Below are 14,744 nucleotides of genomic sequence, written 5' to 3' on the forward strand. Positions count from 1 at the left end.
TAGGTCTGCATTTTGACCCAGCAAGTTGTGGTTTGTGATGTGGGCCTGATGGGCAGTCACCCAGGGCGGCATAAAGCACCACACAAATAGGATGAGAACTGAAACAGATGCACAACACAAAGAAAAAACATACAACTTATGTCAGTTGTGTCTTTAACAAGTTCTCTGTTGCTTTGCAGTCATCGGAAAGTTATATATGTGCAGTACTTCAATGCATTTTAAAATGCAAGGCATACTTTTTGGATTAAAAAAAAAAATATATATATATATATATATCCATTTTGTTGTACTTCCTAATCATGCAGTACTTTATGGCTGACATAAAAACCAAATATAATACATTGAGGTTTGTGGTTATGACAAAACATAAATTAAAAGTGATGAATACTGTTGCACTGGCTGCATTGCAAAATGTATTTTTGCCGTTTCAACAGACCAAATGTTTCACTTCATGGCTTCGTTACCAGTTTATTTTCAATCTGGTTTTAAATAATAGTCATAAAAATGTTCAGCATGAATACGCTTTTAAAGAATCACGCATGTAAATCCTAGATAGTGCAAAAATATCCTTTACCGTCACACAATGGGGACATTTGTGTGCAACATCACACAAACATAATATACATATATATTTAAACTCCAGTGACTATAAAAAATGTCATTAAAGTTGCACAGATACCAGCATGAATGTAAACAAAACCACAATCTGATAAAATCACCTCACCCGTAGCATGAGCGGGAACTGAAACGGATCATATTTCTATTGTTTAAGCGAAGACATGCAGTAAACAACCTGCATCGAGACCTGTGATAAAAGGGTTGCTATATATTTCAAGCCGATCAATCGCGCAAACTTACATTAGCTGAAATTTGAGGTTGTAGCGAAACAAAAGAAAAACACTTCTGCAAAGCACTGGAACGTCTACGTCTTTAAAAATAAACTAAACATGCTTCACTAGATTTTAGTATCGGAGAAAGAGAAGGGAAATACTTCCACAGACATCGTTTTTTTTTTTTTTTCATGATGCCAGACGAATAACTTGGTTTAAAAAAAAAAAAAAAACAGGAGCACATTAGATTTTTCTTGTTTTTTTATTTTTTCCTGGCACACTATATGCTCGTTATGAAGCCATCTGAGTCATCTGAGCGACCCGCTAACCAGACAACGTCCCTCACTCTGCAGCTCTAGTCCTCACTTTTACCCAGAAATACTGACAACTCTATTCAGCGTCTGGAGATCCAGCGAGCTCTGTGTTGTTCCAAAGAAACTTTATGCACGTATAGCAAGAAGAAACAATGCATGTTTTGTTTTTTGGGCCATAATCCCTCATGAGAAGACGATTTATTATTCAGGGTTTTTCAGCCTCTCTCATGAAAATAAATAGTGTGTGTCCCCTGCTTCCTAATGCTCCACAAATCTGTGTGTGGAGCAGCCTAATGAGGCTGTTTTGACCTGTATTTACAGTCAGCTTGTTGTTGCATATTAAATGCCTAATCCTCTTGTTCTCCACTGTGCTACGTAGGTTTCTGGTGGGCTTCCCCCCCCCCCACCCCTCTTTTCATCCCTAATCCTGAGCTGTGTGTTACATGTGGCTACGCAGTCATCAAGTCCATTGTTTTGCCACTTCTGAATACATTAGCATGCTCGTAAAAAACGACAGTCACACAAGCGCAATGTGACTCGGCTCCGAACAGTAGGAACTGTCATGGTGGGTCTTGTGTTTTCCCACATTACTTCTTCTAGTCAAAGGATAAAAGAGTTAGAATGGCCCAGTCAAAGACCTGCTGAGAATAAATGGCCAAATTTGACATCTAATCGAGCTAAATTTCCTAGTTCCTTTCCACGTTTCTGCATCATCGACATAATTTTGCCAAAAAGCCGTTTTGAGAAAAAGCGCGACTCAAAAGTCCTCAACCGCCACCGCAAGATATCTGGAGCTGAATTCACCTCAGGAAGACGCTTGACACGTACTGTGAGTCAGTTTCCTCTCGGCAGGAAGTGGAAGGAGAAGAAGAAGAAGAAGAAGAAAAAAACCAAAAAGGATCACAGCAGAGAGCAGGTTTTTGGTTCACAGGTGCGGCGTGGGGGTTTCCACGTTCCTCTTGCCCTTCAGCTGCGGAAGCGAAGCGCTGCAGAGAGTCTCGCCGCAAGACCAGAGCTTGTTTACGTCAGCTCCTTGTTTCCTAACGCGCCACGACAAAACGCAAACAATGCAAAGACGCAGAAATGCGACGCGAAATGTGGAAAATAAGCAATTTCAGACGCTTTCTGACATTTGATGTGAAAGATGCAGTTTGTAATTGTTATTAAATGTCTGCAAGGATATAAAATGACGCCTCGCCTCCATGAAATCAGTCGTCCTGCAGATAAAGATCTACCCAAGCAAATGAACTTTGGACCACCTCCATTTGCTTTACTTCAACCTCACTGAAGCTGTGTGTGTGTGTGTGTGTGTGTGTGTGTGTGTGTGTGTGTGTGTCCTTTAAGATCGCACCACGGCATTTTGGTCACATTTAACCAAACCTTTTGAGTTGGCACACCAAAATCTTTATCTTTCATTTATGAGAAACTTGGAGACAACGGACTTTCTGCTGCATAACCTAAGTGCATTTCAGCTCAAGATGGCCGATGGTATTTCCTTCCTTCCTTCCAGAATTTGTGGTTCCACCAATTACAGCAGGTTGTCCAGGTCCTGAAGCAGCAAAGCAACCCCAGATCATCACACTACCACCAACATGTTGATCTTCCAGTATGCTTTTCTGAATCTCTTTAGATCTTCACACAGATCCTACTTGACCGTTTCCTTGGTCCTGCCTGGATGTAGTGAAATCAAACCAAAGAAGAGTGTTTGCTCATGTTGTAGCAACCGTTCAAAATTGGCTTAAGGATCTGAAACATTAAAGTTTGATCAGGAGGAGCGAGAGAGCAAACTGTTTTTCTTTTTTCAAACTACGTCACTATTTAGCTCTGGGATCTAAACGATAGAAATCTTTTGAAAAAAAAAAGAAAAACATAGCAAGGGAGTGGAATATTAAAAGGTGGACGGATGCCAAAATACAATCTAAGCAGGTTTTAACTCTTCAGCTGCCGCCGTCTTTTGGTTTTCGATCGACTTCAAAAGCAGCGTCGTTTTGACTTCAGCATGTCGAACGTGGAACATGAAACATGGACTGAGACGTCTAGGAATTTTACTCTGGTAAAATCTGAAATTTTGAAACAAAAAAATGATGGGAAACCTACGAGGAGCAACACTTCCACCTGGCTGCGCTCAAAAAACTGTGCAGTAGCAAAAGCTGTTAGCTTGACTTGTCTCATAAACTTTTTTTTGTCTCATTTCCATTGAAATAAGACAAAAAGCTAAATTTCAGGTCAGATTCTTCCTTCCGTTGCGGAACAGAAAATCATAGCTGGAATCAAACGTTAGACACGCTCCAGTTTCTCTTGCCACACACACACACACGAGCGGTTTGAGGTGCTGATTTCGGAGCCGCTCACATTGCGCGTGAAGCCTCTCCTGTTGGCGATTGCTATCTGAAATACTGTTTTTGCAGAGTTGGATTGTGGGCGTGGGGAGAAAAAGGAGGAGGAGGTGGGAGGGGTAAATCAATCCTTTGTTTTTTCTCCTGAGAAGCATTTGTCTTGTTATCTGCAGTCCAAAATGAGAACGGAAAACAGAAAACAATCCTCCACTCTCTGATGTTCGCTAGGTTTTTTTTGTGTGCGTGTGTGTGTGTGTGTGGAGTTCCATCAAAACAGATGCATGTGTGTCAACACAAGCAGCTCCTTCTGGGTTGTTTCTTCTCTGCACAGCTGAGGAGAAGTGGCCTGCTCCAGCTGATTTGTTGGTGGGTTTTTTTCCCCTTTATCTACATCTGGGCAACATCTGGTTTGCATCTGTCCAAGACCTATTGAGCGGTGCGTGACAGTGCAACAGAGAGGCAAAAGGAAGGTGAAGGGCATGCATGGGGGGGGGAGTGGACTCCATTTGTGGCCTGACTGGCTTCTCTTGTGTGTGATCATGTTACCTGCACGGCGACCCAGCAGTCTCCATGGTGTTGTTTTTGTGAAGGTTGTCTGCTCAGTTAGAGCCAAATCAGATATTCTCCATGCATTTTCCTTGACACCTTTTTATCTCTTTTTGCACCAATGTCCTGATCAAGATTGAGGATTTGTCGCAGTTGCGTCCAGATCCATAAGTCGAAACCACAGGAGGAGAACTTTTTAGATCAGTGTTTGGATCCTTCTTGTTGCCGATGGTGTTGTTTTTTTGTTGTTGTTTTTTTTTTATTTAAAGTTTGCAGCAGTGGATCAGGTCACATATGGAGGCGAAAGATCTTCACACAAACCACATGGAAGATGAAAACTGTGAAGGTTTTCACGTTTTGTGAGCCAACATGAAAACTAAAACTGTGATAAATAAGGCCGAATTGTGATAGGACTTGTTGATGGCTTTAAAACGTTTTCAGTTCAAGATTATTTGTATAGCACATTTCAGCAACAATCTCAAAGTGCTTCACATCATACAGTCACCAGTTGAGAAACAAGCTTGTAATCATGAAATTTTGTCAAATCATCAGTTCACATCAAATATATTGATCAGAGTTCCATTCTCTGTTAATCAAAGGCAACTCTACATTTAGTCTTGATTTAAAAGAACAGCGTTTCAGCTGTTTTGCAGTTTTCTGGGAGTTTGTTCTAGATTTGCTGTGTGTAAAAACTGAATGCTGCCTCTCCATGTGTGGTTCTCTATGTTGTTTCTTTGCATTGTATTGATGGACATGTATGTCAGACATACCTGGGGATGGATTTATATAGTTTAGCCTGAGGGATACTGACACTTTGAGTTACAAAAGTATCAATTATTTTTATGCTCTGCAACATTCATCAAAGAACATCCACTTTATGCTGGTAGAATTAAAGATTTTGCATTTTCCTTTGCATATTTTGTGAATATTTCATAACCAGATATTTATCTTTGGTTGGTTAGACTTTGCAATGAAAGACAACGTGAAGAATGTTGTTTTCCCATCGGTTTGTGCCGCAACGTGTTGAAAATGTTGATCTGAGATTCTCTAGAGTGGCCCGAGCTGCAAAATCCGCGTCCACGTATTTTCGCAGCCGTTATTAAAAGTATGTGTGAGTAGTGGCGGTGAGAAAGCAAAAGCATTAGGTGTGTGATAAAGCACGAAAGAGTAACGCAGGAAGCGAAGGGGCCCCCCAGTTTTAGCCACAAAGTTGTAGAAGTGGAAGCGTCTCACTGTAGCGCCTGTATCACAACCTTCCCCCTTCTGCTGATGTGTGTTCAGATTACTACCACTACTACTAAGCTGTAAATATAGTCGCGCGCTTTAATGTGATATTTAGGTAACTTCCTCTTTATGCATGGGCCCAAGAATGGAAAATTACTCCAAATCTGCATGCTGCACGTCTGCAGCAGCAGCAGAAACGGCCAGAACGAGATGGAATATTTACATAAAGACTCGTTTTATCATTTGACCCGTCCAGAAAAATCCACTCGGAGTAGCTGCAATGGGCTTCCAAATAGGGACACAACAATCTGTTGTGGATGAAACAATGAGCGCGTGGAGCTTTAGGCCGTGATTTAGGGGGGATCACACGTCTCGTGATGTAACAGAGTCATGGGTCTCCCCCTGCAGGCTCTATCCCCTGGATGCTGACACAGAGCGCCGCTCGTCTCTGCAGGGAGTAAATTCTGTCTCCTTATAACCAAAACCTCTGCAAAATCTTTGTATCTAGCCGCTTTTATTCTGATAGACCAATAAAAAATAAAATCCAACTGCAGTCTATAGCAGGAGTGTCCAACGTGCGGCCTGGGGGCCATCTGTGGCACATGAACTGACTTTTTCATGTGGTGCCCAACTGTCGTTCAAGAATGATCCAAATTTATGAAACTTTTTTTTCTATTTTTACTGAAAATAAAATGATTAATGTTCTTGCAGTCGAAAATGTTAAAGTGCACCACAAATCTGGAACAAACCTCCAGAAAACTGCAAAGCAGCCGAACCACTGATTTCCTTTAAATCAAAGCTAAAGATCTTTGATGTGCTTTGATGGTTTTGAAGATGGCATTTGTCAAAATGTGTCGCTTATTTCACAACCGGTGACTGAACAATGTTTTTACGACGTGCAGAACTTTGAACTGCCTTGTCGCTGAAATGTGCTTATGCAGATAAACTTGAACTTATAAGTGTTTGTCGTTTTAGAATCAAACTTTTATCAGCGGAGTCATGTCTACCCAGAGACTTTTACTGAGAAACTGAGGTCGTTGCAGCCAAATCAGCTTTTATTCAATTTATTAAACTCTGCTAAATATAGGAGGCATCTTGGAAGAAGATAACCCAAATCCTGTTTTTAAAACAGAGTAAATTTGTTAAACCAAGCCTAAAAGAATTTGAAAACTAAATGTACGTTAAAGTACTTTATAAGTAGCAATTAGCATTTTTTAAAATATCTTTAACTGTGTCCTTTCTAATTGAACATCCCACCATCCCGATGAAGAAAAAGACCCTTAAGAGGCAAGGTCATTATAACCAATGCAATGGTTTAGATTAAAGCCCATTCACAACTTAGAATGGCCTAGTCAAAGTTTAGATGTAAATTTGATTTAAAATCTGTGCTTGAGCTGTTTTGCAAAAAAGAGTAGATGCGATTCAGTCTATTTGAGCTTGTAAGAAGTTCTACAAAAGTCATAAAGATTTTTATTATTTTTTTGTAGAATAAAATGTGACTATTTGCTGTTCCCCTCCTCCCCGCCCCCATAAAATAAAGGAAAGAAAATGGTACCTGTAATGTAACAAACAGTGAAGGTGATTTCAATAAGTTTAAATGATTAGCCTCTGAATGTGAAGTTGAAATATTTATTTGAAAAATTGTTTTGATTTACATCCACACCCGTTTTTAAAACTGCCAAACCCCAACCGTGTTGTCACTGTGTTGCGCCACCTGGTGTTTCACAGAAGTCATTGCCTTTACATCCCGTTAGAAAACAGCCGCTGTGAAGTTTGCTGCCTCCAACAAGCAGACTCACTGCTCCCCCTGCTGGTTGACGACCAGCGCTGCAGCTTCAACGGACCCAAAATTTCCTATAAAATTTTAGAGACGATTAAAATTTATGTCCAATAAATTGGGTGTAATAGTGGAACGCCCTGCAAAAAGAGAGATGTGATAACTTGTTTTTACTGTCAATAGAAACTGGCTCAACCGCAACCTCTGTATGATTAAACGTACTTAATGGTGAATGCACAGCTTATTTGGAAGATAATGAAGCTTCAAGGGAACATTTAACTATTTTCAGATGTACAGCTGTAGAGGCAGAACGATCAACATCTACTGAGCTTGACATCCACATCCAGCAGGGGGCGCTGGTGCTTTTCTCCAGGGGTCAATGGGTGAGAAGCAGGGAACACAGGGACAGGTCGGCAGTCCGTCACAAGACAGCACGACGAACTGACACTCTTCAGATCTTATTTTGAAGTTATTCCGCGATTACATACTAATGCGAATAGATTATTAAATAAAATATTTTAGTTGCTCCTTACCTTAAATTGCTAATTTTGCTTGAACATGGCAATGAGTTCACCGTAGTCCAAACCCTACAGTCACTAGATCTCACTCCAACAGAGCATCTTTGAGAAGTGGACAAATCTGCAGGAACCGTGTCATGCTATCGGGACAGTATGGACTTAATGGACTATGAAGAGTTTAGGAAACTGTTGGTCAAATCTCACTTCAGACACCAATAAAAAACAGTTTTTTTGTTGCTGTTGTTTCATCCTCAGATGTTATTGCAGGTGAGCCAAATCTAATGTACTTTCTGTACTCAGAACCAGAACGATAGAAGCATATACAGTATCTACATTTTTTTATTCTGTACCCTTTTTCTCCTCAGGTTGTGTCGCATTCCTGGAAGCATGTCGGGACAGAAGGCGCATTAAAATAAGAAACCAGTTACATGTGCTGTTTTCATTCTGCGGCACCGACGCGGGAATGCTTGACGCGATACTTGGAAACGTCTGCCAGTCCTTAAACAGAAGAAGACGGATACAAGAGACGCAGAGTCGTTTTCCAGCCTCAGTGGAGTTTTGATTTAAATCCAGGAGTGACACTGAGCTCCAAAACACACCAGTCCACACCCTTAAAAATCTGCCACCTTTCACGTTTCCTGCTCTCATTTTTATATTTTTTTATACTGTTGTGTTTTCTGTTGCATTCGCTCGGGCGCTCTCCACCCTGTTGATGTGCCAGTCATAGCAGTGACATGAGGAATTTACCTCACCCTCGGGGCACCATGGTGCCTGTCAGTCGTTCTGCTTCTTTCCCCTCTCTCTCTCTCTTTCTCTCTCTCTCTCTCTCTCTCTCTCTCTTTCTCTCTGTGTGTGTGTCTCTCAAACAAACACACACTCACTCTTTCTCTGAAGCAAACCAGTGTAGCTCAGTGGTTTGTTGTCAACAGTGCAGGCAGCCGTATGGGGTAGCCCTCAGTTCGTGACCTCCTCTCCATGGCCTGCCGTCTCTCCGCCTCTGGCTCCTACGCCGTTGTCATCATCCCACTGAGGACCAGCCTTCACAGCCAGGAGGCCCTTCGCTTCTACCTATGGGTGAGTTCGTGTTTGTGTATGTTGTCTCCGTGTGTGTTTTATGGTCAGACATGATAACTAGATCACAATTTACTTCCTCCGGAGTCCATAAAAGTGTCACAGGGTTGATGTATTTGGCTGCGGTACATTTTCTCGACCTTTCCTCAAAGCTTAAAATTTAGCACATATTATCTAAGTATATGTCTTTCTGTAGAAGCGCCTCTCACGTACGCTTCAAGAGTGACTACAAGGTGTTAGTTCGCCTTTAAACTCATATAGGGTGCAGATTATGGATCCATAACTTCTGTGAATGCATTTTTTTTTTTAGCTATTTATAGTATTTTGGAAAAGTTTCACTCCTGTTAAGGAAATCTGTAAAGAGCAAGTTGTAATATCAGACAAATATAATCTTAGAAAATGCTAAATGCAGTTTTTATATGATGCAAAGTTGTCAAATTAAAATCATTTTACTGCTAAATTATGAATTAATTGTAATTAGTCACATTGTTTTGGATCAGCTTTACTAGCCACACCCAGGTCGGATCATTGCTTGAACTATAGAATCAAGAAATCACTTGAATAGCACCTGTCTGACGACATGAAGTAGGCTAGGATTTCAAAAAGCAGCACCCCATGCCCTGATTCAAAGAGATTCAACAACACATGAAATAGATACAGCTGAAACCAGAAGTTTCTTGTCATTGACACAGCATAAAAAGAAAAGTAAGCATTTTCTTCTGGCTAGCTGAAGTCAAATTGCTCTTGTTTTAGATTAGCTAGAATTACTAAAATAGTTTTTATTTGCTAAATGTCACAATAATGAGAGAAAGAATGTGTCAGATTTATTTTTTTTCAAAGTCCAGTAGTGTTGTCTGCTTCAAAATCTTCTGGAAACTTCTTCAAATCGTTCCTCTATATTTCTCTTCTGATTGGTGTCTTCAGTGTTTTCAAATCTATGTACTTAAAACATACAAATAAGCTAAACGTAGATATGGAAGAGTTGGCTAGAAAGGAATCGTTTTGACTGCTCAAGCTGGTTAGCTTTGTGTGATAGTTAGCTTCATATTACCTTTGCTAAAATTAGAAAGTCCTCTATACCATCAAAGAAAATAAGCCTGTTGCCATTTTTGAAGCTTGTCATTGACATTATACACTTAATGAACTCTCATGAATCTTATTTATTACCTATATGTAATAAATAAGAACTTCTCATGTTCAGCTAGCTTCTCTGTAACGCTGCATTTACACTTGATAGTAGCATGCTAATCTTTTTAGCTTTCAACTAACACTAGTTTTGGCTAGCCTCTAGGAGAGACTTTTAAATGAGAGTAACAACACCTAGAAATTTGATGTCAAGTTAGCGACTAGGTGCTAGCGTTAGCTTCACACTAGCTTTACTGCTCAGTCGTCCACGTCCTTGTTGCTGCATGTGGGTCCTCCTCTCTGGGAGGATTCAAGTTGAACTTGTTGCAGTACAGAAAACACCCTAAAACTCTCCCAGTTACTTTAGGTTAGTAACACTTGCTTTTCTTGTTAGGAACTGGTTTGAAAAGCTGGCGAACGCTAAGATTTTGGACCCAGTCCAGACAGGGATGGACTCTAGCAACTGTTATGGCAACGGCATTGGCCCTGGGCCCCGAGGATTTAAAGGGCTTGGACATTTTTATCACTTTGGTTGTATTTTTTGGAAGAAAACAATTTGTATTTTAGGGGTTTCCCAAGACGTTCAGTCTCATATAAACTATGAATCCATTGGGTTTTCATTTATTACTATCTCCTCTAACCTAATGCTGGACCCTGAAGCATGATTAGGACACAAATTTAATCCATTAGGAAAATGACAGAACATTGGCAAAACCTAAAAAGTTATGTATCGATTGTTTGGAGCAAAAACACACTGCTGTCATTATGGGACCACAGTGGCCGACAGCGAACTGTCCTTGAAACCTCCATTGATCTTTTTTTTTATGTGTGTGTCCATAAACACATCAGCATGTGCGCCTGGAGCCAAATCTATGAAATAAAACATTTTAACGCGATGTGACGTCATGATGAAGGTTTTTTGCATATGGTTGTTCAGAGCGTGATTGATGTTTGTCTACATATGTAAAAACTTTATTATCTATCACTTGTGGGATGTCCCTCACACGTGATAATCATGGTAAAATCTTTGATTCTTATTTTTCTGGTACATTCTGAGCCTGTAATTTTGCTCCTTTAGATCCGAGTCCACAATGTAACATGTTATTGCTCCTATAAACTCTGGACTGAAAGGAAAAGTTGAAAGTTTTGGCTTTTCACCATGCCAAAATTACAAGAGGATTTTGACTTTGCGTCAACAATTATATTAATATTCCTAAAATCTAATTTAATAAACAGTTTTATGTTTGCTTGTTTTTTTGCCTACAAATTTACAGCCCTTCTTTGAGGCGACTGATATGTTCCTGATTCTGATGATTCGTCATGTTTATTTATTTTTTTCCTGCTATCAGTCAGTATTTCCATTTTGGCTGAATTTGTCTGAGTGACAAATCCCCACATGTCCAGTTTGTTCTGCACAGTTCCTCGTTTAGCCTTCTGTACAGTTAGGGAGACTCGATTAATATTTTCAGATGTGCTTACATTGTTACTATTGTCCATATTTTCTGAAGTTTTTCTGTTTCATCATAGTTTTAATTACATTTTAAATATTAAAGTGGCCTCAATGTGTTGTACATCACTTCATTATTTTCTTGTGATATATATTTTAATCTATTTCTACCAAACTCTCCAATGGAAGTAAGAATAATAGTGGTTCTGATTAATATTCATGTAATTTGCAGTAAAATAGCTGCCCAAATGAAGAGTTTCTACATTTTTATTTTTATTTTTCTACTCAGATTAAGCGGATGAAGGACCTGGAAAAGGAGAAGGATGCCCTGTGGTCGGGTCTGGAGGTTCTGGAGAAGGGTCGGCTGTGGTACTTCCAGCGGCTCGAGGAGAACAGGGCCCTGCGGTGCACCGAGACCAGATACAGCACCGGTGCTTACCACAAACGTGCAGCAGAGGTACAGCGTCATGCGCCGTTGAGAAGACAAACAGTGGATGAGTCGGCCTGAGAATGAACTGGACATTTATTTTTCGTTTCATGTACAGCATTGGAAAGAAGGTCTGTTAGAAAAACAAAAACTATCACCAACTTTCACCGGGCTTGTCCAGCTGCCCACATGAACAAGCCCAAATGTCTTGATCAGATGAGACAACTATTGAGCTGAACTAGCACTGAAAAAATTAATAAAACAATGATGAGGGACTATCTCTAAACTCTTATGGCTTAACTTAAGATCAACAGGTTTATGGCTGAAACTTATAGACATTTGTGTGTTCTGAGATTCTGCTTCTTTGACTCAAGCAGGTCAAACTTTTTAATCCTTTTAAAAATGTACATAGCATGCTTTAAAAACAAGTAAACCAATTAAAATCTGTTAAGAAATAACAGAACTTAATAAAATAAAATGTTTTGCATAATCAGCAAAAACATCCACCAAAAGCTTCTGGACTACTACAAAAACCTCATGTTGAAAGTGTAACTTGGATAGTTAGCCAGATAGCTAACTATCCAAGTTAGCCAGATAGCTAAATGAATAGTTAGCTAGCTAGCTAGACAGCTTTTCAAGATTAGAGAAATCAAGTTTGGAAGCCATGATGTTGCATCAAAACAAACTTAATTGTGCAAGTTTGCATTTAGGAACCCATATCATCCAAAACGTTCACTAATTATTTCATAACTACATCGTTTACATTATCAGGTCTATCCTCTTTAATTGTGGTTAAGTGTTTGTTTCTCTGTAGGCCCGGTCCTGCCTCCCCACGCACATCCAGCGAGTTAACGGCTCCCTCGGCTCTATAATGAGTGAACCCAACGTCAGCAGCAATCCTTGCCTCTGTGATACACTGGCGGACAGCGACCTCCGCTGGCGAAACACGGTACTGACTCAGGTAAATATAAAGCTGAATAAGTTTTAGCTTATTCCTCTCAATTCCTCTGTCCATGCCCTCACACCAAGTTAAAAATAAATTCTCTCGTAGAAAGTGAGCGAGAAGAACCGTCGGATCTCCGTGTTGCAGCTGGAAAAGGAGGCTCTCCTTGACGAGCTGGAGGATCTGCACTTTTGCTGAGTGCCTGAATTCAAATGTGATGATCCGCACACTGTCGGCTCCCAGAGCGGCTCAGTGTGCAACACTTAGTCATTTGTAAATATATAAATGTATATTTAAATGAATAAATTGCTATAAATTCTATCTAATCTTTTTTTGCTGGTGTTCTTTTCAACATTATAAGATTGACCAACGGGGTTTCAAGCAACTTGTCTGACATGTTGTTGGCAAAATTCACCAGTGAGTCACTCATAGTTTATGAAAGCCAAACCCTGCAGTATGAAATCTTTTACAGCAGTTTCTCATGATCTAGCTGCCTTTGTGATTTACCTTTTCCTGACTTCTGTATTTTGGATCTTGTGTTTTGAGTTATTTCTGTATTTTCCCCACTTAGCTCTGTTATTTATAGTGTTTATTGATCTCATCATAGCCATCCTGTGTTCCTGTGATGTCTTCAGTATAATCTCAGTTCTTTTCAACCTTGCTCCCCACTCATGTAGTTTCGGGTTGAAGGGAGGGTGGTTAATAAAATTACCTTCTTTGCAGATGATACTCAGTCATTTTTAGTACACGGTATCACCAAACTGGTGTAGGCCTACTGTTTTTCTTTTGTTTACCTGAGGTGTAGAGAGCACCCTGCATCATTTTGTGTCCCGGTTCTTCCGTTTCCGTGCCCACATGAGGGCTCCCTGTCCGGACACGTCGCAGGAACCTCCTCTGGTGGTCCCACGCTGATCTAACAGCAACCGATAAAACCTTATCGCACGCAGTCATCTTTAACATTTGCAGGAATTTTCTGTCGTGCGTAGCACAACTGTAGCTTTGTGCACACAGGAAAAGAAGGTTGTATTGTTTACTACCTTTACTACCTGATCAGAGTCGGCATGTGTTTGCCCATTTCGACAGTACCTCCATGCACAGACCTGACTGTTTTATTTTTAGCTTTTCATATCGACATTTTTCCATCAAATTCTCATCTTCCCTGAGTGTTTGTTGACATCAAGGCCTATGGTGGCCCTCTGTCCCCGCCTCTGTTTGGATAGGTTGATCAGATCGCCGCTGCTGTACTCTGACTGTACAAGCATGAGAAGACCACTTTGATTAATCTTTTTTTCTTTTTTTTTTTGTACACTCTGTGACATAACTCGATCCAAAAACTAAACCAAATACTCCTGCTCAAACTATGCAATGTAAAAGAAGTGCCTCCTGCAAGAAATCGGGGCAGGAACCCGATTACAATCAGCTTATTGCACATCCAGAAAGAAAAACATCCATTATGACGGAGGCTTGCCTTCACGCTTTCGGTCTTCAGAGCGCCGCTGAACCATCAAGCCTGGGGCTACCAGCACTCAGCTAATTATCGGGTCTAATTTGTACACAGTGCTGCCAAACACCTTTGGTGACGGATCGTCACGCTTCGAGGCTGTCAATGCCGCTGTTCCATAGCAGCACGGTTCATCTGAGCTGCACTCTGCTGGTCTTTCCTAATCCCTTTTACTTGTATTAAAGGTTTTGTTTACTCTTTCAAAAAAAAAAAATTGGTGGGTTTGGCACCAGTGAGAATCGGAAAGGAGAATATGGAGCTAAATGCAGGTCAATCTTCAGAGGTTCACCTTTCAAGGCCACACCAACCCGAAAGAGAGAGTGAGAGATAGAGATGGTCTATCACATAATATTGATATTAACACACTAAATTCACAAAATGTGGAGAAATTGAACAGGTATAGTTTTTTTGTTTTTTTTGCCAGTGTTGGATTAAGATTTCACCACAAGGATTTATATGCAGTCCCATCATTTCAAACAATGTTGGTTTGCTCTTAGTGCCAAAACAACAACAAAAAAACCCAGAACAAAACAAAAAAAACAAAGAAAAAAATTTAATTCAAGCAAAGATGATGAGTCGCATCCATTTGGTCCATTTAAATATCCTGAATCATAAATACGGTGTTAAAAAATAGCAAAATCAAGAAAATAATTGTTTTTATGAAATGTATTTTAGCAGTTATTGT

The 14,744-nt window shown here is 40.2% G+C and overlaps 1 protein-coding gene across 2 annotated transcripts; it reads left to right on the top strand.

The window, feature by feature from the left end:
* The first annotated feature begins 6,739 nt into the window (after window positions 1–6,739).
* Window positions 6,740–12,879, top strand: sapcd1 (suppressor APC domain containing 1). Of its 2 annotated transcripts, XM_008401099.2 has the most exons (5): window positions 6,740–7,812; window positions 7,911–8,619; window positions 11,478–11,645; window positions 12,430–12,576; window positions 12,667–12,879. In XM_008401099.2, exons 2-5 carry the CDS (start codon window positions 8,521–8,523, stop codon window positions 12,754–12,756), a joined length of 504 nt encoding a protein of 167 aa, XP_008399321.1. In that variant the 5' UTR covers window positions 6,740–7,812; window positions 7,911–8,520; the 3' UTR covers window positions 12,757–12,879. The 2 variants fall into 2 exon arrangements, with proteins under 2 accessions (XP_008399321.1, XP_017158364.1); XM_017302875.1 differs by having other exon boundaries at window positions 6,740–8,619.
* Window positions 12,880–14,744: the final 1,865 nt, after the last annotated feature.

Source organism: Poecilia reticulata, linkage group LG23 (genome assembly GCF_000633615.1).
Source record: "Poecilia reticulata strain Guanapo linkage group LG23, Guppy_female_1.0+MT, whole genome shotgun sequence".
Classification (NCBI taxonomy): domain Eukaryota; kingdom Metazoa; phylum Chordata; class Actinopteri; order Cyprinodontiformes; family Poeciliidae; genus Poecilia; species Poecilia reticulata.

What these genes read in the sequence shown, in the direction of transcription:
- sapcd1 (XM_017302875.1), top strand. Translation starts at nt 8,521, where the DNA reads ATGGCCTGCCGTCTCTCCGCCTCTGGCTCCTACGCCGTTGTCATCATC. An exon ending in ACCACAAACGTGCAGCAGAG is followed by an intron (nt 11,646 to 12,429) that starts GTACAGCGTCAT and finishes GTTTCTCTGTAG; the next exon opens with GCCCGGTCCTGCCTCCCCAC. An exon ending in GAAACACGGTACTGACTCAG is followed by an intron (nt 12,577 to 12,666) that starts GTAAATATAAAG and finishes ATTCTCTCGTAG; the next exon opens with AAAGTGAGCGAGAAGAACCG.